The 26,742-nt window shown below is 43.2% G+C and overlaps 1 protein-coding gene across 1 annotated transcript in view; it reads left to right on the top strand.

The window, feature by feature from the left end:
• The window catches only part of pard3ba (par-3 family cell polarity regulator beta a), a 143,371-nt gene that overhangs the window by 22,311 nt on the left and 94,318 nt on the right, over positions 1 to 26,742 (top strand). Inside the window, exons 4-9 of the mRNA XM_023393326.2 lie at positions 3,978 to 4,152; positions 12,479 to 12,585; positions 18,911 to 18,993; positions 23,248 to 23,334; positions 23,518 to 23,643; positions 24,925 to 25,394. Of these exons, the coding sequence (XP_023249094.1) occupies positions 3,978 to 4,152; positions 12,479 to 12,585; positions 18,911 to 18,993; positions 23,248 to 23,334; positions 23,518 to 23,643; positions 24,925 to 25,394 (1,048 nt within the window). The remainder of the gene's footprint in view (positions 1 to 3,977; positions 4,153 to 12,478; positions 12,586 to 18,910; positions 18,994 to 23,247; positions 23,335 to 23,517; positions 23,644 to 24,924; positions 25,395 to 26,742) is intronic.

Here is a 26,742-nt window from a genome sequence, read left to right as displayed (position 1 = left end):
GATAATTTCATATCCTGGTCATTAAAAATTAAAAAACAGTAACCATGATGCATTCACACTCTGTATCCTGGCTCATACAGTCTGGGTGAGACCAATAATCATAATAATGTCTTGAGGTTATTGAGAGTAAAGAAATCCTGCTCTCTCCTGCCCTCTACGAACATGGAGGTCAAAGGTCAGGCTTGGATACAACATAGTAACGGTGATACTGTGACAGTTTTTGTTGGCCTGTTGTTGGTTTTTATGGCCGTAACTGATGAATTTATACGCTAATTATGGGAATATACACTTAATACCTCTCATTGAATTTCTTCAGTCTTCTCTACATATGTTATATGAGTCTGCACAGACTTGGATGCAAACTGCAACGTGACAGTGAGCTAGCATTCACTTTACCAGGATCCTGAAACTAGCTCATCTTAATGTTTTTAATGTTATTAATCACAACTGTGTTTGTTCAAGGATGACCAGTACTCAAAAACTTTACAGGGCACTTTTACATGCTGGCTCACTGGTAACGGCTTACCGGGACACCATCTTTAATGGCATGAATGTGTTTGTATGCATCAAGCCATGAAAACAGTTGAGCTAAACTCCAGCAGCTGTCTGATACCTCAATAATAAGTGTCAGTTGTTGTTGTTGTTGTTGTTGTCGGAGGACATTATTCTATTTCTGGTTCCCTCTCTCCATTTTGATGCTCAACAAATATTTTGGGAAAAATGAGAGAGACTGGATTCTTTCCTGACATTCACCTCTACAGAGAAGAATGTAATGTAGTCATAATCTGACTAAGAATACTTGTGTATGGATCACAAGTCCATTGTTATTTTTGTCTTTATTCCTCAGCTGGTGCGTACTGACTGCATCATGTTTACGTCTGTCCTCAAATGGTTGTTGAAATGCATTCTTGGAAATGTAGTGTACTTCAATTTGAGCAAAGTCGTTTAAATCTACTCTGGGCGAAGTAGACGATTTTTTATCAAAATTAAGCAAAATAATGTGTTAAAGTGATAGGCTACAGGATATGTGTGGGCTGGTGTATTCTTGCCTCTATGAAATGGAGTAAAATAATTCCGCATTTGTCAGCTGTGGGCCACATATATTGCGACGCTTTATAACTCGGTGCTCTAGGCCGTGTGCATGGACAAGAATACTCACAGACGCAGTGTTTATCTCTCTCTGCTTCACGCATGCTATTTTATATGGCTTTCATGTATGTCATGATAATCGCTTTGGCACTGCAACACGCACGCACACACACAGACATATATACATACACAGTCCTTCCAGCTAGTCAGGTCACGTTGGATACACACGCCGCATCATGATTTACAGACGATCATAACATGACAATATAAAGGGTTCAGCTATTTGTATTTGGCACGAGTGTCAGTGTGGGTTTCGCGAGCGTGCGTGTGTTTGTGTGTGTTATGGTAATGAGACAAAGGGGTCACATTATTCAGCGGTAGTTGACATGCAGCGTCCCCAGGTCCATATCAATATCCCCCCACGGACACGGCAGGAAAATAAGGCGATTTGTTTTCCAGAATACTAATCACAGTCAGGAGGGACGGAAAGAAACCGGCGCGTTAAGAAAACACACTGTGAACCACTCAAGGTGCTGTTGTTTTTCATCCTGGGGCACAGGGTCCTCCAGACGAGCGGGGTGGTGCTGCATTCGAAGGACTGAATTTCAAACCATTTTGCGCTTTTGAAAAGTGAGCTTTTCCCAAGATTCCTCTCCCGCTATTTCACAGTATTAAAGATTTTTGGTCTCTTGTGTAAGGGACAGCAGACTGATAGCTTGAACATAATGAGATCTTTAGTATTACACTGAACAAAGCTGTTCCATTAGTCTCACAATATGAAAAAGTTAGGTCAGGCACATTAGAAAAAACAAGAAACACACCAAGGAAATGGAATCAGCGAAGATTTGACACCAGCTTTTTAACATCCTGACACACTATTTCTCACCTCAGTTTGACCCTAATCAGCACCCGTCTGCTATCAGCTGGCACCCCTGGATGAGCCTGGGTGCATTTAACACTTAGTTTAATTTTTCCATTAAAGAATCAATTTTGTTCAGTGAATATTGTGTTTTTATTTGTCCAATTTTAGACGTGTTAGATTTTGGATTAAATCCAAAGATCAGATTCAACTTTGATCAGACAGGGTTACGATGATGGTGATGATGGGTACACAGTGTATGATCAATAAAAAGTCTTCATGGTTAGATACAGTGCTTGAGAAAGTCTTTTTTTTTTCACGCTCCGACTTGTTCTAAATGAAGTAATACATGATTCATTTTGTTGATACTTTGTGTTTGATTGAGTGATGAGTGGAAGCAGCAGGGCGGCCCTCATCAGCATCGCTCCCCGCCTGTGTCAGCCATAAAAAATAAACTCCGGAAAAGCAAATCATCACCCCCCCTCGCCCTCCTCCCACACCCCCACTCTCCACACATTAAAAGAAGTTGTTGTTGTTCAAAACGAATAAATCGTTTCTGAGGGTAGCTCGGCGCCGTGTCTTCGTACGCGCTCGCACGTCGGCGTGTGTGCGCGCACATCACATTACGCTCCGAGACTACTTCTTTGATTGATGCTGTCAGCGAGTTTGGAGAAAGAGACGAAGGCACGGGGAGGGAGGGAGATAAGAAGAGAAAGAGGAAAGCAGATAAAGAAGAGAGAAAGAGCTCGAGAAGCATCCATCAAGCGGCGCAATCAGATTGTTTTCCTGGCTTTCGCTCTCTTTTCTCCCTCTTCTCTCTCTCTCTCTCTCACATTTGCCAGCCCCTTGATTCCTCATCTTTTCTTTCACTCACTCTCTCTAAGCCTCACACACACACACACACACACACACACACACGCATACACAAACACACATGCATTAGATGTGTCTCCTTTGCATGGCATTGGCCAGGTGTCATGAGGATATTGAATCACGGGAGGTTGAGGTGAGAGGCGGCATCACAGCGTGATGGATGATGCATATCTTGCCACCTCCTCCGTGCTTATTGTTTACACACACATAAACACACACACACACACACACACTTAGTTTCTGCTCTCCTTTGTTGTTGTTAATTGACGTCCTCCACTCGTCTGTTGTTTTATTTCCATCCCTTGTTCCATTGCGGTTATTGCTTTTCATTAAGTGGTCATTTCCTTCGCCTGCACCATCTAATGAGAGCGTCACGGCGCCACGCGCCCATTTATCAAATGATGGCACAGTCCTGCAGTCAACACACACACACACACACGCGCTCTATCTGCCATCATGTCCCTGTCTCAATTAGGATTGTTTGTCGTTCTGCTGCCCTCCATCCCCTGTTCATTTGGCCGCCCCCGTCTCTTCCCGCCGTCTCATTGTGGCAGCCGTGTCATTGTGTTTGACAGCTTCTCATTCTCGTGTCAGATCTCATTTGACTGCTAATTTCATACATACACACCTCGCCCGGCCTTGCCGCGTGTGTTGGCGCCTCTGAACCGGCCCCCTGCTCAATCGTTGGTCAGATTTTTCTACTTTGTTCAGAAAGAAATAAGCTATTGTGTCACCGAAGTGGCATCTGCTGGTGTGTTATGCACTGTAAGAGGGAGATGAGCTGTGAATGAGCTGTGAATCCAGCTCTGTTCGCTCTCCTCACTCACTCACTCACTCTCTCTCACACACACACACACACACACACACACACACACACATACACACACACATCTGCACACTTGGCAGAATGAAGCAGGTTGCATCCCCACTGTTGGCAAGATAAATCACATAAAAGCTTCACTGTGATCATGGCACAGTGGAGACGCTATATAACCTGGCGGCGTGCTTCCAGCTTGTTCCTATGCCACTAATCACATTGTTTAGACTGTCACGCTTATCTTGAGGAAATTTTGTTCATTTCAGGTCACGTGCACGCCATGTTTGAAATTTCAGAACATTTAGGACGCAGGTTTGACTCTGTGCGTGTCTTTTCCAGCTGGTCGCCGTGTTCAGCGAAGTCCAGCACAGGAGGACGGACAGTCCCAGAGAGAACAAGTCCAGCTACTCCAGTGCCGCCCCCAGCCCTGAACCACTCCGCTACTACCCCCACATGCAGTTCCAGGAGCCAACCAGAGGAGAGATTGAAGTCAACGAGGCAATCCTCAAAGCCAGTACGTCAGATCTGCTTTGTTTTCCTGTGCATTTGTTTATCAGGCTCATCTCATGGAAATAACATTTATAGCTCAATAACAGCAGATTTTAAATTACTAGAGTTTCTGTCCCAGTTGTGGGTAACACAAAAGATTCTCCAACAGGTTGAAGTTAAATGTGACAGAAGTTACTGCGAGATTCTCCAACACCTAAGCAATGCTCAATCAACACTTTCACATTCTTAAGCGTGTGAGAAAGTCAATGTTGGTAAAACAGCAGGAGGTGTGTGTGTGTGTGTGTGTGTGTGTGTGCGTGTGCGTAGAGGTAGGTGTGTGACTGTACGTGAGGGAGAGGATCAGAAAATACATGTTATGGAACAGCTGTAAGCGGAACCTACTGTGTAAAAAGAGATTTCTGCTTGTAACTCCACGGCGTGTGAAAACAGATGCAGTGTTGACGCAGCGTTCTCTCCTGTCGTCCTCAATGTTCTGAGTTTGTTCTTGTTAGTTTGTTCTTGTTTTCACACGTTGCTCAGACTGAGAGCCACACAAGGCAGCACTTCAGGGTGCTTTTGTGTGTATATATATGTATCCATCACACTTTGGTAGGGATACTTGACTGGGTAGTTAAAGTATTTCAGTGAACAACATGATGAATCTGATATTAATAAGATCCACGCTGCTCCTTGATTCTTCGTGCTGACAAAAGCTTCCCTCTGTGCACCATTAAGGTGATGGATTTATATGACGCAGTGCTGTACAGCCAATCACTGTCATCTCCAACTGAGACGGCTTAGCCATGACAGTGCAGTGAGACCTCAGGCAGACAGACAGGAGAGGGAAAAGAGTGATGACAAATGAAGTTATTAAAAATGAATAGTAGTGATTCAACGAGGGGGAGTGATTTTTGGAGAGTGGAAACATGTCGAACACTACTCATTTCAAAAATGTGTGGTCACCAGTTGGAGAAAGAGGCTGCCAGAAACATCTCTGAAAAGCAGATTTTTTAAGATGCTAAGCTTTCATCCTGCTTTTCACCCTCTTCTCTGTTTTCCTTCTTATCCACCAACACTCTTGTCTCCACAGTCTCGTATTTCTTGCCATTTTCTCATTCTTATACTCTCTCTCCTTTTTTTTTTTTTTTTTTTCCTTTAAGCCCGCCTCCTCCTGTTCTATGTTTGCCTTGCTTTTGCATTTATATTTTTGGTGTTTAGCTGTAGCTCATATCCAGAGTGATGTTAGTGCAACAGCAGAAAAGCAGAAAATTCCAATGTCAAGCAGTTTTTGTTTGTGAAATGAGTCATTCCACAACGACTGAATATATTTAACAGATACAAATATTGTATATTACAAATGTACATATATTAATTTTCCTTCAGTTTTATAGAGAAATGATGCATTTATCTTCTTTGTTTCTAAACCTCCACAGGAAATCCTGTGTTTGCTTGTGAAGTCAGAGGTTAGGGTTGTTAGTGGTTCAGTAACTCAATCAATGTCAATTCAACAGAGCAGATACTGGAACATAAGTGAGGGTGTCAGTTAGACAAACAGTGTGTGTGCAGATGATGATATAAAAATGCAACTTTTAAGTGAGCCAGGAATGGTATTTTTACTTTTTTTTTTTGTTTTTGCAATCAGGAAATGGAGTGAACAAGTTAGTGGGTCATGGTGCATCTCCAGAGGGAAGCATGATCACAAGACTAGTCAGTCAGAAGCTTAAAGGAGCCTCTGGGGAAATCTCTGCTCTGTCTGGGCTACAGTCTGTTCCTGCTGTAAATACATTTAACTGTAAATAATCTGGAGCATGATTTGTATCGGTACATGTCATCCTTTTCTGTTCCAGAGTCTTGCATTGATTAGTTTCTGGATGACAAGAGACCAAGTGAAAGATAAATCCAACATGGGGCTGTCTAATCACTGGGCCACCCTGTTACCCCTTTCATTTTCCTCTCTCCATCTGTTGGCTGTAAAGAAACAGTGTGACACACACACACACACACACACACACACACACACACACCTGCCCTTTGTCATCGCTCTCCCGCTGTCCACTTTTGCCCTGTTCCCCATCATCTGCCCCCTCTCCACTCCAGCCAGCCATCTCTTGCCTACTCTACTATTCAGCTTCAACCACCTGCCATCCACAGGCTCACCACCCGGCCCCCGAGACCATGACCCATCAACCCCTCACACCCCTCCCACCCCCACCAGATACCTTCTATATCCCCACCCTCCCATCCTGCCCTGCTCTCAGTCTCTGCATGGCTTCCACCTCTAACTAGATTAGCACTGTAGCCTGTTAGCATGCTGAGGGTCCAGCTGAGCATGAATGGACTAATTCCAGTCTCCCACCCCCCACCCCACAGACACAGACACACACACACACCCCTTCCACCCTGTTTTTAACCCAGTGGGACCTCTTCTTACCCCCAACCCCCAACATGCTCTCCAGCCCTGTTGAACCCTGACTAACTTAGTTATGATGTGACCCTGTGACGCCCTTCATATAGAGCCAGACTGATGCAATAAGGCCGCTTTTGTCATCCGGACATGCACGCACGTACACACACACACGCACACACACACACACACACAATATGACAAAAGAACAGCAGCATGCAAGTTAAACAACCCAGCACTCCCAAAGCATTCACCCATCCACTGCTGGGAAGGTCTTAGGGGAGTGTGTGTCTGTGTGTGTTCACTCTCCCCTTTGCTGTAACAAGATTGATTGTTAACTGGATGTTACATCACATCTAGTATGTTGTAATAACATAATTTACTGGAGACTGGGAGAAAGGGATGTAGACAGTCAAACATATATATATATATATATATATATATATATGTGTGTGTGTGTGTGTGTGTGTACACCTTACCATTATGTTTCACTGATTAGCTTTCATGCATGCTAATTCTTCTTCTCAGTCAAACCGTAAGGCACAGACTTCATACACAGAATGCAAACAAATGCTATTAATTCCCTTTGAAATTGTATAAATAAAGTGCTTCAGATCTTGCCTGATGAATAGCTAATGAAGACTTGTTCTTCAGTATCACAAGTAGTGCATGTGATTGTTGTCTCTGCATATGGGAATTATTCATTCAGGATGACTTTTCCATGGTGCAGATTTACCAACGTAAAGAAATATAGAGGTGAAAAAGGAGGATTTCAGGTGTAGCTTACAGCCAACTCACTGACTCCATGGCAACCAATCACCCAAAGCATGATGGGAACCCTAGGAATGACAAAATACATGAAAATGTGCTCTTTTGTTTTACACTATCAGTACTTTTTTGACATTAGTAAAACTCATTATATCCCTGGAACACTGCCACTCTCCTTCAACCGTTCATGTACAAACATCTGCTAAAAGTCCTCTGTCAATTTCACTATTTCAATTTGCATAAAACCCTTTGTTTCTCCAAAACATGTATAGTAACACTGACATGCCAAATGATTTTGAACTAGCCTAACTTGTAGCCTAACTGAAAATGACAGCATGTGACAAAACTGAGACGTGTAGTGACAGTGCTATTAGTGGAAGGGAGTGAAAACAGCCTACTGCCCACAGGGATAAACAAGATTACATGAAGGAAATGCAGGCTGGCAGAATATTTTGGTGTAGCTGTCACATGGGAAAGTGATCTCAGACTTTTGGACCTGCTCTATGTGAACAGTTTAACTTGGTTATCGTAGTCAAAACCTGAGTAAACAACTGTTTAACTGTATTACTACTACTTTGTTGTGTAGATATGCCAATGGAAGTGACAGCTCACCGGATGCTGGCAGCTGTAGGACAATAATAAGTATCACATTGGAGACAATGCATCCATTCAGATATTAACCATCAAATCATATAAACTGGGCTTCTGGGAAAATTAGGTTACTGCAAACCATGTGAATGCTTTAATCTCACTATTACCTTAATCTGATTATTCACAGTGATCTGGTTAAAGTGTGCATGCAGTCGCACTGAGTGGTGGCGGTCAGGACAAGAAGTAATTCAGTAATCAGTCAGGCATCAAAGTGTTTGTGTGTCAGATTGGGCCGCTTGTTTGAACAGGGTGATTGGACTTCACACTGCCCCAGTGGGATGATTAGACCTGCATTGATCTGCTGCTACACTGACACACACACATACACACATACACACATACACACATACATACATGCACACACTTCTAGGAAGAGAGTCCTTATCGCATCATCCCATGAGCAGCCTGAGCCTGAGCCGCTGTATCGATTGCCAGAGAAACAAGACCACCCCGGTCCATGGCATGAAAACACATACACGCACGCACGCACGCACGCACGCACGCACGCACGCACACACACACACACACACACACACACACACACACACACACACACACACAAATATAAATACACACAGAGATGCAAAGCACAGTCTCTGTTGGTAATAAATATACATATAGCACACAAACTATACACACATGCTTGCACATGCAAACTCAAAGACAAACAAAGGCACACACACACACACAGTTGCACACATTCAGCCAGAAACATGATGCATCCTTGTTTTCATCCTGCCCTGGCAGTGAACTAGCTCTGCAGTATTACAGAAGTTTCACAGAACTGAAAACAAGAGGAAATTCTTAAAATAAACCACTGTGTTCCCAGAATTGCATAAGCAGCCTAGTTAGGCAGAGAGCCACAGATGGAGAGTCGGAGACAGATAAACACAGAACTGGCAGAGTTCACAAGGCCTCTTCAGGTCTCTCCAATTACACAAATCTCAAGGGAAAGATAAGTGGAGAACATAACTTGGGTGTGTTTCAATGTGTTACCATTTGTTTTTTTCTGGCATTGAAGTGGTCACTGAGATGAGTTTAGTGGGTGGGGTCTATTTAAAGTTGCAGGGTACCTTGTGGTTATGGGTGCACAGTTCTGTTAAATTAGCTAACCTAAAATACACCCAGAGTTTTAGTGCTTCCACCTCTCCTCCTCCCTCTTGGCAGGAGACCGCATGTTAAAGTCAGAAAAATGTCTGTGATCTTAAAATAAATGAAAACTCTGCTCAAATTGCACAGAGGGCATGAGTGATGCTCAGCTCCTGAGGGCTACAGATGCCACGCTGCCGCTTTGAGACAAGAGCAAGTCTCTCTCCGTAACTTCTACAGAGGGTTTTGATTTCATTTTAATCATCCCATCAAATGCGAGCACCTATTTTAGATCAGAAACTATTTGGTCAAATAGCAATTTTAGATTTAAAGTGATCGATTTCTTCGCTGTAGATGTGAAATATTTCATTTTGAAGCATCTTAAAAAAAAACATTCTATCTGCAATAGAGGTTTCTTTAATGACTATGTTTTCATAAATAATGACTCTGACCTTAGGTAGCTTGTTTCACCAGAGATAATCTCATCCAGGGAAATTTCTGGTGCCATGTTACGCAAAATCTCATTGTTACATTTCATCGCATTAGTTTCAGTAAACATGGAGATTTATGAACACTAGCGCACTTTGAAATGGCATTTGAATTTGGTAGTAATAATACAATCATCAAACAACAATAAACTGCTTCTGCTGCAGACGTATAGGTTATAAATGAAGTTACTAATTGAAATTAATAGAATCAGATAGGATTTATTTGAACACAGGGTGGCCTGTGCTATCACCGATCCTTATACAAGTTTAATTCTACCAGAAGAACACATCTGGCCGTCTAACCCCTGCTATGATCAAATGAAACCTGCAGCAGGCTGTGGTGTTTACCAGCCGCATTAGCTAATTAAGAAAGAACCTGAACTCGTATTGATATGGAAGAGAGTCCATCTGTTTAATAATCCCCCACCCCCAGATTGTTCACCACGAGCAACAAGCAAGCTATGTTCTCAAAATGTGCTAGTTCAATACTTAAGCCCGGTCACCTTTGATTAGTAATTCCTCTGAGGCAATCTTGTTTATGAGTGTCCAAACAGTGGCTGACCTGAGAGACTTCCAACTGTCACTCTCATCAATACCCCTGACCCTCAGTTTGACCCTGCGGAGGTCACCTCAGGTCAGAGGTGAAAGCTCAGGTTCCTTCACATTGCCGCGCTCAGGGGTTTAAGTGGCGGGGGGATTGATGGAGGTCGATTTGACTCCTATGGATAAGTGGAGGAGGATTTATGGGGCTGACCGCTGGGTAATGGACCCTGACTGTGACCATGGAGCGGCCTTGGTCATTTTTGGAAGATGCGTCATTGACATTGTGATGAAGTACGAGTGTGTGTGTGTGATGTCAGAATTCAAGGTGCTGTCAGCTCATTTTGAAGATCAATTATTTGTCTTTTTTTTTTTCCATATGATGGGGGAAATATTACTTTAACCTGGAGTGCACTGTGCTCGCGTTCACCTTTTTAAAACCTGATGCATGCTTTCTGTCCGGCGTGCGCATCCGTTTCTATTTGCATTCACTTTCCATGAATGCAGAAGACAGGTGGGGAGAGGAACGAGAGCTGAGAACCATCCATTAAGTTTAACTGCTTTCTATCCATGGCCCTCCTACACTTGTAAAGGTTGTCCCATGTGTGGGCCCTGGAAAATGTAAAGAAGTAGAAATAGTGTGTAGTGAATGCATCTAAAATTCACTTTGTGTTTGCTCCCAACACACCTTAACAAAAGACTCATTTAACACGTTTGAAAAGTTTTATTTTTTGGGGGAAGTGTTTGACCTATTTTAGATGCACACAAGATTAACAGACAGAGAAAGCAGACGTCGTTGATAAGTTGGAGCTGTCTGGTGTAATTTTCTGATGCCTGGCGTGCCTGCTCTGAGAATATGTCTGCTTCTTTTTTTTTTTTAAAGATGTTTCTGTGTTAAATCAAAGCACATTTCATTACTGCAAATCATTCTGTTTTTCCGCCTAACATTTCAACATGAAATCTGCTTTTCTCAGTAGAATAAATTAGACCATATTGTGTTGATTTCCTTCACGAAAACACCTTCATATAGGTGACAGTGAGTCAGCATTGTGTCTCTGAGCGAGGTGGAGCGAGAGTGTGAAGCGCAGACAGATGGAGGATGAGACTCGGATAATTGATAAAAATGATTAGACCAACTTTGAACACATCATCAGATGACCAAACACGTGCTTTAGCTGTGAAGGAGGCAGAAAAGATATTTGTCTGTGTGTCTGAGATGGTTGGAATGACCATTTTTCATGTCCGCAATCACAAACCACAAACACACAGACACACACACCCCTGACCCCTGCCAGTTCCTTCTTCCCTACTTGTTCTCCTCCTCTGCTCTCTCTATTCTGACCACGTTAGACCAGGACCCTGTCACTGACCCTCCAAAGAGAGATTGATTACAGGAAAGAGAATTTTGTTTGCCTTCTCTTGCTGTGTGTCTCAGTTTTCAAGGTTCTCTTCCTCACTCCCTCCCTCCCTCCCTCTCTCTCTGTCACTATCTCTCAGCTCTCTGTTTCTCTTTTTGTTTATCTCAACACCCCTGTCTTTATTTTCTCCTCTGTCGAGTAAAAATTTGCCTGCTCTGGGTTTTGCTTCCACAAATACCAGCCTGCCCTCTCTGGGGTGGTCACTAAAAGCAAGAGGCAGCGCAAAGGTCCAAATTAGACTCGTTTGAATTGTTTTATTGTGGATTTAGACCTGCCCATGTTACCTCTTGGGCTGTGGGTAAGTGTGTGTGAATATGGAGGCAACAGCTGGTCATACGAAAATGTACACAGTGGGTGGGTGTGGGCTTTGGGCGTATTGCTGGAAGGAGGGGGGTGGTTGGTGGTCCTCTCTCTGGGTCTGTGAGTCATTCTGAAATAAATTTGAGCTCTTGAAAATGGGTTAGAGTGTGTCATCATGCACTGACAGTGGAGTGATCTTCATTTTAAACATTTCATGTCACTCTTCATTTTTTACTCTCCATTTTCTTGTACTTGTGTATCTACAATATGCTCAACCAGGGGTCACTTATTCCATCTTTTTCCCTTTTGTTTTGTGTATGAATGTTTATCTTCAGGTGGCAACAAAGATCCTACAATTTCTGCTACAATTTGCTTTGGTCTCAGTTGCTTTCAGAGGAAGCTTCAGGGGTCTTCCCTGATGCTCATTTCAGCAAGATGGCCAGCTGCTTAGTGTGAAAGTTGCCAAATGATGAAAAAAAAAAACCGTCTGTTCCCTCCTCTCACCTCCTCCCTTCTTCTCTCTCCTCTTCATCCCCCCCGATCATCCTCAGTGGCTTGGAGCTCGAGAAATCAAATCTAATGTGATTTTCTTTTCAACCGTGTGGAAAGTACAAGACAATTGCGGGTGCAGCTGACTGGCATCCAGCATCCTCTCTGTCTCTCCGTCTCTAACTCTCCTCTTTCTCGTCGCAGATACGCCTCTGTTGGTGAGGAGCAGCAGTGACTCTGCTTTAGCCCCGCCTCATGAGAAGACAGCCACGCCCCCACCTGATCACCACAGCAACGCATCTCCTGAACCGGTGAGCACAGTGTCACAGAGGCAGGAAAAAGTTGTTCCACAGTATATATGCAGAGTTTTTTGTGTGTGTGTTCGTGTGTATAGGAAGCAGCTTTTGAAGTCACCTACTTCTTAATGAGGCCTTTCAAACGACACCAAGTCTGTCTGGTTCGGTTGATCACATACTATGCGATATACGGTAATACTGTGACGAGGCAAACAACAGTAACAGCACGGTTGGCAAGATGTGAGGCGCCAAACGCAAGCGATTTACGCGCTATACAAAATCTCCAGATAATTATTCCTAAGTACAAGAAAGTCGGCATCTACCTCCCACGACCAGTGTTCATTCACAGCCATCTCTACACAGCCTCCTCCAGGGGAAAGAGAGCCACCAATGTCAAAGCTTTTACTGAAGGAAATGAGGAAGGAATAACAGACAACAGTGTGTATAAGGAGCTTCTATAATTGTGCATGAGTAGCTGTAATTTGGCACAGTGTCATATCAACTGTTAACAAACCCTAAAGTTTTGTTTTCCTTGCTGTTTCGCTTTTACTTTTTAACTTAGATAATGCTTCACATCATCTGGAAGTGAAGGCAAAAACACGTCTATGTGACAAATAATAACAATGACCTTAATGTTCAAATATAAATTATTATTTTTCTGACACTACCTTATTACAGTTGTATGTGCATGTGTCTGCTTTTATAAGTATGTGCCACGCACCTTTTGCTACATCCCTTTCAGATTCACAATTAACACTGCTTCAGCGTTTGCCCTTTGTACAAAGTATTTATAATGAGTAAGACAAGAGATGTGATCATATCAATATAAATTAATAACAGAAAAAACATTCACGCTTGAATCTAAAATTACTCAGACTACAAAGAGAAGCAAATGGACTACAAAAGAAGCAGCTGCATCATCTGTAATTTGTAAAGCCCTACATGTGATCATTCATTATTCAGAATGGTACCACTAATAAGAAAACATCATGACAAAGTACAGTTCCCAGTGATGATATTTGAGAGCTTTAAGCAACATGATGTCATACTCTGTTTCTCAAAGCAAAGATAATGAGTCAACAAGTCAAATGACATTTTATTTTAAACCTTTTTATTTCTAATTTTCCATGTTTGTGTGGGAGGGAACCGGAGCAGTCACTCACACAGCAATACTGTGACTGGTGACGGTGTTAATCACTGCTCCACTGTGCCCCCCTGTGTGGGGTGTAAAGCTGTTTGCTGTTTACTGGAGTATTTCTTTTCTATGTTAGTTTATACTTCTACTGTAATACATTTCAGAAGAAGATACTGTACTTTTTACTCCGCACATGGTAAAGCTGTGGTTAAGAGTCACTTTTTATAGATTTTTTTTTACAATTAATTTTTTTACAATTTGTGGTTGAGACTAATTTATGGGACCAGTTAGTTAGTCAATTTTCATAAAACAAAAACATTATTTCCTTCCTTATTTTATTGGTTTATGATGGAAAGGAGACAGAAAGATGTGAAGCGTTTCAACAAAAATCTGACTAAATTTTCAAATTCTGCAGCGACTGAACTCCTACAGTTCAAACTAGAAGCAAAATGTTTGAACCAAATCAAAAGACAATGGAAAAATGATGAAAAATGTAAAAAGAATGTAAGTAAATAACAGAGAGATTAACAAATTTCTGTCTCCATTACATCTCTGCTGTGTACCATTCCCTCACCGAAGACAAAGAGAGAAACCCAGTGAATATTCCTCTTGTGGTCCGGCTCCAAGCCTCAGGCTATACTTTGAAAGGGTCGGGCTTTTCAAGTGCTCTCCTTTTTTTTCCAAAAAGGCTGCCATTAAGAAGAACTTTGTGTGCTGCCTTTGTGTGAGGTCACACTGCTGTGTGTGTGTGTGTGTGTGTGTGCATGTGAGGGAAATTCAGGTAGAGAAAAGGAGGGGAGAGAGGGAGTCCTGTTGTTTACCCCCGCCGTGTTCAACACAGCGGTGACTAAGCAGAACCCAGGCATCAGCGGGCGCCGAGTTAGCACAATGACAAAGCCCATATTTCCTGTCCAAAAAAACGTCAGGCTTCATACCCTTCAAACAGCACAGCCGAGCCAGAGTGAACAAGCTCATTATGGATGATTTAAAATATCCTTACAACTGTTTACAGAGAGCTACATCCCTTAGCTACCTGACACATGAAGCCCTGCTTCAGACCTCAGCAGCCTTATTTAAATCCAGACACTGTTTACACTGTTTTCATGAATCTAACAGATCACTCTTAATCTGCATATATAATTTGATTTAATAAAAGGCACATAAATAAAATGAATTGCATCAACCTTCACATGTAAAGCCCTGTGAACCTTAACTCCTGCTCATTCACAATAACATGTTACACAACTGTTGGAAGATTTGTACTAAAAAAACAAGTCAATGTTCTGTGTGTAATTGATAATTGTTTGTTTGTAAGTACAGTTGTCTGAACAACCTGCAGACAGTATTAATCCATGTATGACAGAGGCAATTCACAGAGGAGAACAAAGAGCGTTTGTTACCCCGGTGTGTGTGTGCGTTTCTGAATGTGTGTCTTTATCTGTGTCTTTGTGTGTTTGTGTGTGTTTGTGTGTTTGTGTTTGTGTATGTGTGTGTGTGTGTGTGTGTGTGTGTGTAAGACGAAGAGGCCGTCACAGCTCCTGGGCATATTGAGTCTTAGGCCTGATGGACTTCCATAGATCAATACACTATCACTTCATCCTCACTCATCCACTGTACCGCTCCTCTGTAAACCTACACACATACTCACACACTCACTCATGCAAAGACACACTTGAACACTCTCAAGTACCACACACACTTGTGCCCCTTTTTGTCTTGGAGGAGGTATTGAAAGCTAGATAAAGTGTAATTAAGGCTGATACAGTGATAAATATGCGGCTTGCCCCTTTAATTGATTTTACTGCCTGTTATGGTGAAGGCCAAGGTTGGCCCACTTCTCTCTGTCTTTTATTCACATGTAGTCTATGCACAGAGCTCTCGTAGTCTTTCTTTCTCTCTTCATCAGAAGAGCTAATGAAATTGGCAAACGGCTGAGCAGTGCTCAGCCTCAGCCCTTTAATTGATTTGGACTTCCTGCCATGTTCGAAGCTAATAAATGAGACGTTTAATTTTGCCCGCTAACAGCGCTAGCCACTGAATTCTTTTTGTCTTCCTCCCTTCATATTCATCACTTTGCTTTTACTAATCCTCATTATGTTTCTATACACACTCCTTCCCTCCCGCTCCCTCGTTGTGCGTCCCACATTTTTAGGTGATTTTCAACACCTCAAGGCGCAGTGATGCAATACATGTTAACACAGCACAAAGTCAGATTTAAATATGTTACACTCTGCCCGGTGTTGATGTTTCCTTCAGCCGTGATATAAAAAGTGACACCTTAACCAGCTAAACTCAATCCAGCAGTGTGTGTCTTCCATGCTAGCAGCTGGATATTGTGCATTTGCGTGTGTAAGATTGTGTTTCCTTAGAGCACGTGTGTGGAAGTGTGAGCGTGGCAGTCAGTTGATGTGATGGATATGACGAGGGTCAGGTAGGTCTGGCTTGTAGACTGAAGCTGTGATCCTGCAGTGTGTGTATACACACACACACAGCCACCCACACACAGACACACTATTTCTCAACTGCCTGACGTGTTGCAGATGACTACAGCACTCAGAGGAAATACACAAAAGAAACACACACCTCATTACTCATCCATCTGACAACAACCACACACACAGTAACATGTTCACACGCACAAACACCTCATCTCTCATATGCCTGCACACCGCCCTGTCACTCACACATACCTCAGACTACAAACAGTACCCAAAGCACAAAAACATGGCTGGCAGTGTGCGACACAATAACAGAGCAGACAACCTGTTAGTTGTGCTAAGACGAGTTTTCAGACAGGTTTCACAAATTATTTGAGCATTTATCCCAAGGCCACAAAGCCATTCAAATCGCTCAGTGAAGAAAAGAGATTATATAAAACCAAACAACCACAAATGATGACTTGTGGCAATAGTTTAGATGAAGAACACATTGTAATCGAAACATTTGAAATTTTGATTCTTGGGAGCTTTTGAAATGTATTGACACTTCATTTAAGTTGAAGTCCTTAAAGAAGTGGCAGCTGAAGTTAAAGTGCTGAAAGGAGCTGAAGTGTTGAGGTGTGTAAGCACAGATGAAAATGTGTCAGTTGGATGGTGTAGTGCTATGTGTTTCAGGACCTTACTTAGAGGAATTCAACCACATTTTTATACGATACTATTTTTATAAAGCTAAAATTCTCAACTGTGAAATATTGTTTGGATATAAACTTGAAATTTTAATTTTTCTTATTTAAATCAGGAATTATTTGATCAAAGAGTAAATAAACAAACCTATAAATCTGACCAGACATTTGGCTCCTGCCTTTGGTACTTGTCAGTTTTTGATTCTTGTTGCTATGGACACATTTTTGGTAAGTGCCAAGCAGGTTTTACGGTTTGATACACAACCCTAGACACTGATAGCTCTACTTAGGCTTTTAATAGCAACAGCAGTAGCGGTAGTTGTCATACAGGTAGTGCTATTAGTGCCAGTAGCAGTAATGTGAGTCACACTGGTCTCTGTATCATTGCTAATAGTGGGAAAATGAAAACATCCATAATAACGGTAATGTTCATGGAGATAAAAGTAAAAAGGTAGGTGCACAGTAATAACACATCTATACATAATGCCACGAATGTGATCCAGTGGATGTGATCATTACAGACACATAGGCAGCAATGTGACATACCGGGGTGGACCGGGATGGCACAAATGTTCCTTCTTAGTGTGCTGAGATACGAGCAGCGAACGGGGCAAGCTGATTGGCTGAGCACAGCAGGGCTTCCACAGGGGAGAGCTGCTGTTTTTATGTGTACATGAACAGGAGTTCTCTCAATCAGGGATTAGATTCACACTGGGCATTATGGCGTGATCCCTTAATTTTAAAGCATCAAGCTGAGGCAGGTTTGTGTGTGTGTGTGTGTGTGTGTGTGTGTGTGTGTGTGTGTGTGTGCATGTGTATATATGTGTGTATCCCCACATGCCATATCTTACATGTGCTATTCTTGTGTTGATGCAGATATACAGGGGTTTTTTCTGTATTTGTACCACACACCTGTGTATTACTGCAGTTCAGTTTCAAGGTATCCCTGTAAAACTGGATGTACCGCAAGTGCAAGTGTGTTTTTGATGCATGTATACATGTGTTCACCTGCGCTTCTTCTCCAGCCTTGTGTTCCCAAAGGCTTTGTCAGTGCCTTACCCTGTGATGAGGATGTGTGTATGTGCTGTAGGAGGAGAAGCCTGTGTGCTGCATGTGTGTTGGTTAATGGCGTTGCGGGAAGATGCACAGCAACAATGGAGCCTCCAGCTCATCTTTCTGCCCCCGCACACACATGCGCTCTATTGTGGGGTAATCTCACACTGCCCAGATAAGTGGGTCACCATTTGTGCAGGCAGCATACATACGTGTGTGTGTGTGTGTGTGTGTGTGTGTGTGTGTGTGTGTGTGTGTGTGCGTGTGCGTGCGTGCGTGCGTGTGTGTGTTTAAAAATACACATTTTTATGTTTGCAGCTCCACACAGTCTATGTGTGGAGGTAATGTTTTCAGGAAATGTATGCATGGTGTGTGTCTGTGTGTGTGTGTTATAAAGCATGTATTTACTCTGTGTGTGACAGAGGGTCCACCGGGGGAGTTGGGTGTGGTGATGGGGGGGGCAGGGTTGCTAAGGAGCAAGCTGGTGGGCGGGAGCTTTTTAGCCATTAGTACTAGTGACACAATGAAAGTGACAAGGCAGAAGGACCTAATTGCACCCTTCTTGTCTTTAGCGATTTGGGACAATTTCTCTCTCCCAACCCTCGACTGTGCTTGAGCGTCTCGCAACAGTTTGGTGCTGTTGTTGTCCGTCTTTCTTCTCACATTTCTCTCTCCCTCTTCCTTTTTATTTGTTTGCCCCGGAGTTGTTGATTTTGCCGACTTAAAAATAGAGCCTTGCCTGACACAGGGCAGGGATGGAGGGAGGGGGAGGGAGAGGTAGATAGATAGAAATATACATAGACAGAGTGAAGGAAGGACAGCGGCTCGTGGTAGGAGGTGAAGCGCCCGGCGGTCGTTCTCTCTCTTCGCTGTCTGCAAAGGTGATTGATGGTGGCGTTAGATTGTTTTGCTAATAGGCAGCGGGCCTCCTCCTATTCACTGACAGGCTACTGTTTGTTTAGTGTCTGTGTGTGAAGGTAGGAAAGTGTTAATTTGTCAACATGTTGACTGATTTTCTTTTTTCTTTTCAGGAAATCAACCATGTACTGAAAGGAGCTTTGGACCGACTGACAACAGACAACCCCCCAGCCAAAATGAGCCCGGTTAACTTCGGGTAAGTGTGTGTGCAGGTGTGTATGTGTGTGTGTGTGCATTTGTTGACGTCTTTGTAGCAGCAGACAGATCATAGCTCCTTAGTATGATGCATTGAGGGAGAGTAGGATTAACACTTCAGTCTTTGTTTGACAGCCTGACACTGACTGGATTAAACAGTCACATGAGTGTGTGTGTGTGTGTTTATGTGTCCCATTATGTGGTGGGATAGATATCTCTCTTATCTGTTTGGGCTGGAACAGAGGTGAGTTTTGAACGGGAGTTGAGGGAAATGCTTCGACCCTGTCACTTCAGTGGTTAAACATGAGGAAGAGTGTTTATTATAGTAATTTTATAAGTTGCCTTATGATAACGAGGCGACTTAAGTGTGTGGCAGATTTCATACACAGAGCAATACAAAGTGCATTAGACATAGAGACTAAAACAGCTTCAGTTACACCAAAAGACTTTCATTATTTATTAATATCTAGATTCTTCTTTTTATTATTCACCCTCTGTCAGTCCCACTGAGGGAGGTTCACGTGTGACGCGGTGTATCTCACTGTCAGTCTACGTAGAACTAGTTTATTGGTTGAACCTCCTCCCTTGTACATTACATTTAGTTTATGTCCCGCTCCACTTCAGTGAGGGAAGAACTTGTAAAGAATTCATGAGCATAGCAACTTTGAGTAAAGGTTTGATGTTGTGTTTTATCCAGTTTTTCCTTCTTTGATTTATTGGTTACGCTTTTATAAGCTCATAGCTTCTGTCAGCGGCACCAAAAGCCTCACAGACTTCTCTCTTCAGCTGGATGAGAGTTCAGTAATTACTAATCATAGTTGACGTGTTGACAATTCTGATAACTGCATTTTGTATCTGACTGGTGATCCTACATGCTACATTTTACACATTACATAATAATCAATAATAACCCCGGTTTTCCTGAAAAGGACAGGTGCAGTACACCTGTATTTGAAACTGATGCGCCTCTTTGAGAGGCATATAACTGGACGACATTTTAGGTCTGGGACTTAAACAATTCATCAGTCACAAAATCATTTAGTTTTCTGTCAATCACTGGACTAATCACTTGAACTATAGTAAAGAGTTTTGTACAAATGAGATAAAAATAAAACCCCAGTTCTTCTTTGTGTATCAGCAGCATCAAATAGAAATCAATCACTCCAGCAGCACAGCTGGCTGACCTGTTAAAGCTAGACTCACTTGTTGTGTACGTGTGTGTGTGTGTGTGTTTGTGTGTGTGTGTGAGTGTGTGTCTGCGTGTGTGTACAGGCGAGTGAGCGTACTGTATGTGGGCGTGCACAGGCGTCTCACCATGGCAACCTCCACCTTTTTGTTTTTGGGAACGTCACTCGCAAACCTCTGTCAGGGTGGGAGTTTTATCTTCATTTCTCCAGGCTGTCAGTCATGCAGTAACCATGGCAACAGTTAACCCCTCCATCAAAGCCCTTCACCTGTCTCGTCCAGAAAGCCCGTAACAAGAGTACAGATAATTTTCTCAACAGCCAACTGATTTCCCGCTTAGGAATTTTTTTCCTTTTTAAAAATAACTCCAGAGAGAATCACGGTGCTCAGGAAGAGACTTGGCTGGAATGACAGATGGTGATTTTTCAGCATTTTACAGTACAGTGGTGTCTTGACAGCACTGTGATACAATGGAGGCACGGCTCTCACAGATAGTTTGCCATGGTAACAGATGGTTGGCAGTTGAAGAAGCCACGGTGAGCGAGCGAGGGCACATTTTCAGCGAGTCCCGGCCGCGAGTTTGTTAGGCACTCGGCCTCCGTTGATGTAGAGGAAGTCAACCAAGAGTGGGAGCTCCATCTGTCTCACTCCTCGTTGCTCTTTTCATCCGTCCCGCCGTCCCTCGCCTCTCTCTCTTTCCCTCCCTCCCTCTCTCTCTCTCTCTCTCTCTCTCTCTCTCTCTCTCTCTCTCCCCCCAGTGGAATGACTGTTTGTTTGTGTTTGTGTCAGTGGGATACTAAAATGGGTGAGCGGAGCTATTCTGCATATTAGCGTGCGGCGCTAACAAGCTATGGTTGCCCCTGATGAGCTTGTTTGTGCCGCCGTTTGTTTTTTATATGAATGTAAATGGGCTGAAACTGTGTGTGTGTGTGTGTTTGTTTATACCACACATCCTGTGTGAATACATATACATCATTCAGGACTATCTTTGTGTGTGTGTGTGTGTGTGTGTGTGTGTGTGTGTGTGTGTGTGTGTGTGTGTGTGTGTGTGTGTGAATGTGTATCCTGCCCCAGCTTGATTGTTTACCATCACTGAGTGTGTGTGATTGTGTGTGTGTTTGTGCAATTCATGGGTTGTGCACGTGTAATTTGGATGTAACTGTGTTCCCTAATAGATGTAAATTTGATGCATGTGTGTATCTGTGAATTCAATTTAGAGGAATGTGACTGATGGTGTTTGTGAGCATGCAATAGATGTAGCAATAAGAATGCAAATTGGATGTGTGTGTGTATGTGGATTTGTGTGTACAGTACGTGTGTGACCCTGGCAGAGGTTAACGAGAGCAGGGTGACAGTGACAGAAGAGTGTGTTATAATGATCCCACCTAGTTCTTGGGGTTGTGTAGGAAGCACATAAACCTTGAACTTCACTGCTTTTGTTCTCAGACATGTTTGCTTTTTTTTTGTTTTGTTTTAACTCACACAGACACCTCATCACTCCTTTTTTCTGTTACTTTATAAAAACTTTACAGGAAAGCTCTGGAGAAAAAAAAAAAACCCTTTTGTTCTTGGTCTCCATGTGTGATTGCTCTTCGTGATCCATTATTCATTATGTTCTCACGTGCACTTACGTCTGCCATCTTTGTAGCAGCTAGTCCAGGATGCTGCCGCCGGCCTGGGGTTCACTTTACTTGCGCCACCTCTCTGTTCACCACCCGGGCTGCCTTTTGCAGCTCACACCCTGCTCCAGTCTTAACCATGCTCACACCTGACACACCTCTGCATCTGCACCATTTTAGCCACGTGACTCCCAGGGGTCCTTTACATCAGTCAAGGCTGTACTCTCTGCATTAACTCCCAACTGAAGTCAGGGCAGCTGGGCCACTGCACATCTTCTGCTGCAGGCTGAGAACTCACGAAAACACTTACTCGTAGATGTTTGTTCACATTTTTGATCATATTTAGGTCTTGTTTTTATTGGAGGTTGAATGCATTGATTGTCAGCAGCTCTGGACAAAAGCAAAATATTTGTGAAAGTCACAATTTCGCCTCTTTTTTGGAAGTTTCTCCAAGCGATTGATTTAGGAAAAACTTTTGAGGGTGGCAGATTTTTCTCTGAATAAGTGGAGCTGTTCTCATAGTTCCCACTGCTCCTTACATTAAGTTGACGGAGACATTTGTCTAGAAAGAATTTACACATCAATTCTGTTTGAAATAGCAACCCTACAATTCATCTCTCTATCAAAAATACAGTCATTAGCATTTAGCTAAATACCTGCGTGCATAAAATCTTTCATTAAAACCTTCATTAATTCTAGCTATGTAGCTAAGTGGCAAAAAGTGCAAAACCTCATTTGAAACTGCGATGCTTAAACTTACACACACTAGTGTAATACTGCTTGATTGATGATAGGAGTGATGCGTGTGTGTGTGTATTAGAAAAACTAAACATACAGTCAGGGATTGTTGCTTCCTGTGATCTTCTTCTTCTATTCCCCAATCATGCAGGTCCCCTCTGTTAGCCATCCAGTATCAAAAGCAGCCCTCTTCCTGTTTATCTTCAGTGGTACTGTCCTTGTTTATCTGCTGTTAAAAGCCACAGTTCAAGCCTCTGCAGAGATTATTAGAGAAGCTCATTCTGTTTCATCTCTATCTGCCCCTCTATCTGTCTTTCTCTTTTATCTCCTGTTTTTCTTCTTCTTTTTCTTTTTTTTTCAATCGGCTAGATTGGGTGGTTGAGAGGCAGGTAGATAAAGGTTGAAGTAGCTGTGCACCTGTGTCCCAACCTCTCTCACACACACACACATACACACACACACACACACACACACACACACATACACACATGAATTGTTCTGGTATTTGGCAGGTACCTGTAAGCTAATTTGTATCCCTATCTATGTAGCCCGGAGGAAAATGCAAATGGATGTTGAAGAGCTTGCACATGGAAAGGGAGTGTGTGTGCGTGTGTGTATGAGTGTGTCATGTATTTTATCCTAATTTTCTGTATCTTTTAACGACGCCTATGTGTTGTTTATTTTACAGTGAGTGTTTTTGTTGTTGTTGACAGCACCCTGACGAGGACAGTGGAGTTTCTAGGTGACCGGGGCCCCCTGGGTATCCATGTGGTCCCGTACTGCTCCTCGCTCAGTGGACGGTAACCACACATACGTAGCATACAGCTACATCCACTTGTAATCAATCAGGCATTCATAAGGAAAGACAGATGGCAATGTTGACTCATGGAAATGCATTAAAAATTCAAGTGCTGGCATGTCATCATACACGTGTTTACCTCCATGAACTCGTATGTTCTCAACACTGTGTTGCGTGTTTCAAGGACCCTGGGCCTTCATATTAGAGGCATCGAGGAAAACAGCCGCTCCAAGAGAGAGAACATCTTCCAAGAGGACGAGTGTATCGTCCAAATCAACGACACACCACTCCAGGACAAGACCTTCACACAGTAAGTGTGCAGAGCGTGGATGAGCTGGAGGCTGTATGTTTATGTCTGTGTCTGTGTCAAAGCAAGGAAATGCAAATATTGGATCAGACACAAACAGGGCTAGACTAAAATAGCATTTTATCAAATCTGAAGCCAGAATTGAATCTGCTGATTAAATCTGAATCCCTTACTGAGTCTACAGTATTTAGCTTTCAACAAATGCTGAAGTCATAAGAACGAAAACACAAGGATTCAAGTGAGATCTTTTTAATAGGATGTTTTTTGGGATCCAATTAGAATATCCTCCCTTGTGAACGTCCTCAGTCTTTCTCCAGATATTGGTGTGATGTTCACAAACATCTGACGTTGTGTCTTTCTTGTGTTTGTTCATTCTCTTTCTGAATTAATCTACTGTCCATCTGTCTTCCGTGTGCTTGGAAAGCTCTGAAAAATAAAATAGTCTGTAGAAATTGTATAAGATGAATAATAAGTGGAAATGAACACAACCCTGGAAATTAGTTTCTGTATCTCTTTATATGTCACTGATGTGATAAGGAACTAAAACAAAAGAGCCCAAAGCAGGAAAATAAAATCCTTGCTCTTTATGTGTGTGTGTGTGTGTGCGTGTGTGTGTGTTTGTGTGTTTGTGTGTGTGTGTCTCTGCTTCCACTCACTCACCACCACTGTAGAGAGACTCCTCACCTTTCACTCAGTTTGTCTCCTCTATCAGCCAAACACAAATCCACCTCATTCTCTGCCCGTCTCTATCTCTCCACCACATCTGCTCTCACAAAAGAGTGTGTGTGTGTAGTGTGTGTGTAACCCTCTCTCTGGTCCTAATTTTTCCTCCCGTCCCTGTCCTCTCCCTTTATTTTCTGCATCCTCGCCGAAGAGGTCCATTTAACTGCATCCCACTGTGTTGACTGTGCTGTGTGAATGTTGTGCTGATAGTGGTCTATTAAAGCTGCAATAGGAATTTGCTGTAAGGTCTCCTCCATCTGATAGGGACCACTGTGTCCCAAACCAGCTGGAAGAGTCAGTCTGTGGTTGATCCAAATTGAAATACAGCTCCATTAACGACACAAGCCTCATTCACTCTCCTCATTCTCTGCTTCCAATTGTCTGTGTTCTCCTTCTGTGTTCTGCTTGACTTTCCTGGGCTTTTTTTTTTTTTTGCTGTTTCATAGTGTTCCACAAATTAGATTGGCTGTGAGGTTTAGAGTGGGTTTCCAGTTGCTTTTATATCCCATATCCAGGGACATAAATGTGAATATTTCCTCCCTCTTTCTTTTCTTCTTCCAGGTCACAGGAAGTGTTCCGCCAGGCCATGACCTCCTCCGCAATCTGTCTGGAGGTCCTCCCCGTAGCCAACAAGCTGCGCTACGAGAAGAGCCTGATAGGTCACCTTTTCACCGGCGACGGCAAAGACTCCTCCTCTGCAAAAGCAAAGAGTCCGATGGTTGTCCGTGCCAAAGCCGACTCCCAACCGGAACCCAGGCCAGATTCCAAACTGAACACCAAACTGGAAGTGAGGCGACCAGACACGCGTGCCAAGACCCCAGAGCCAGCTGCAGTAAACACACCATCAGCGGAGATCCAATCTGGGCACGGCTCCTTGGAAAGAGTCTCCCCCGCACCTCCAGCCAGAGGAGCAAGCTCCTCCCCGACCCGCAGCCAGAGCCCCCTGGCCAGTAGGAGCCCTGCTCTGCCCGGCCTGGCCAACCTGACCAGCAAGAAGGGCGGCAAGCGGATAAAGATTGACCTGAAGAAAGGTAAATGTGCAGCTGCCTTCAAAGGTGGCGAATGACTTGAGTTTCTAAATTACAACACAGCCATAATCTTTAGGTTACATTTTGTTCTCCTTTCTCCACTTCCTCTCACTCTTAAGGGAACTGTTGTCGAGAAGCAAGATAATCCACATGGTCTTTTTGAGCACGTCCATGCTTATTTATAGTTTTTATCTCCAGGCTTGTTTTTCTGATGTAATTGGACGCCCTGGGTGTTGTATTGCCCTCCACCACAAATGATTGATTTATCAAACTCAGACTTCTCATTCAGACTCTCATAAAAAGCTCTGCACCACTGAAAGCAATAGTAGTCCGTGTTGAAAATAACCTTCCACTGTGAAGATATTTTCATTTTTTATCTTGTGGGATGACCGTACACACCGTCTGGTTGTTTTGCTTTTAGACTTTAACCCTGAGAATCAGTCCGACTTCCCCGCCGCCTTATCTCTTATCCCTCTAAAACACATGATTGTTGGAGCGCCGATGTGTCGATGGCACGGGAATAGGTTCTTAGGACTGTGAATGGGCTCTGTACTAGCAACTTGTAGTATTACAGGGTATTGAAAGGATAGCTGTAAATGCGTTACATTGCACACACCTACACATGCATGCTACAGGTGGGAAGGCGAGAAGAAACCCAGATGAAAGGATAGAAGAAATTGGACTCCACACTCTCGAGCTCCAGCTCAAAGCTCCATTCAGCTGTTTTATTGTTAGTTTCTTTCTTTTCCCAGCACGTTTTCATCCCTCCAGTTTTCTTCTCCTTTCCCCTCTGTCCTTCTTTTGTTTGATTTTTTTTTTTTTTTTTTTTTTCCCCGTGTTTCCCTCTATCCCTTTCACCTGATGCAAGATCAGAGCGGAGGATATTATGGGGTTTCTAACACCCTCTCCCTTGGCAACAGGCTCTTTCTCACTGTGATTGACAGGCGGTGAGGTTTAGGTGCGCTAATGTAGGGCAGGCAGAGGCTTAGCTTGGAGACCAGATAGCATCGCTCACCGCCTTTAGTATGCCATGCCGGCTTTGCTCTCCCCCCACACACACACACACACACACACACACACACACACACACACACACACACACAGAGCGTGGCACATTTCACTCATGGCTTGGGGCTTGTGAGGCCGTGAAAAAGGGAGAGGGTGGAGGCTCTGGGGGTTGATGGCTCGTGCGTGTGTGTGTGGCCTCAGAAACACACACATACACACTTGTAAATGTATATACACACAGATAAACGGAGGATCACATGCACAAGGAAAATCTTTGTGGAAATCACGTTGCCTCCCCAGGGAGGGAAGCTAGAGAAGAGAATAATATTTCTCAGGTTCTTCT

The sequence above is a fragment of the Seriola lalandi genome, unplaced genomic scaffold (genome assembly GCF_002814215.2).
Source record: "Seriola lalandi dorsalis isolate HSWRI2012SDOR001 ecotype SW California unplaced genomic scaffold, Sedor1 jcf7180002054933, whole genome shotgun sequence".
NCBI lineage: Eukaryota > Metazoa > Chordata > Actinopteri > Carangiformes > Carangidae > Seriola > Seriola lalandi.
Note: the sequence above shows the minus strand (reverse complement) of the source record. Positions and strands in the feature narration are given on the sequence as shown.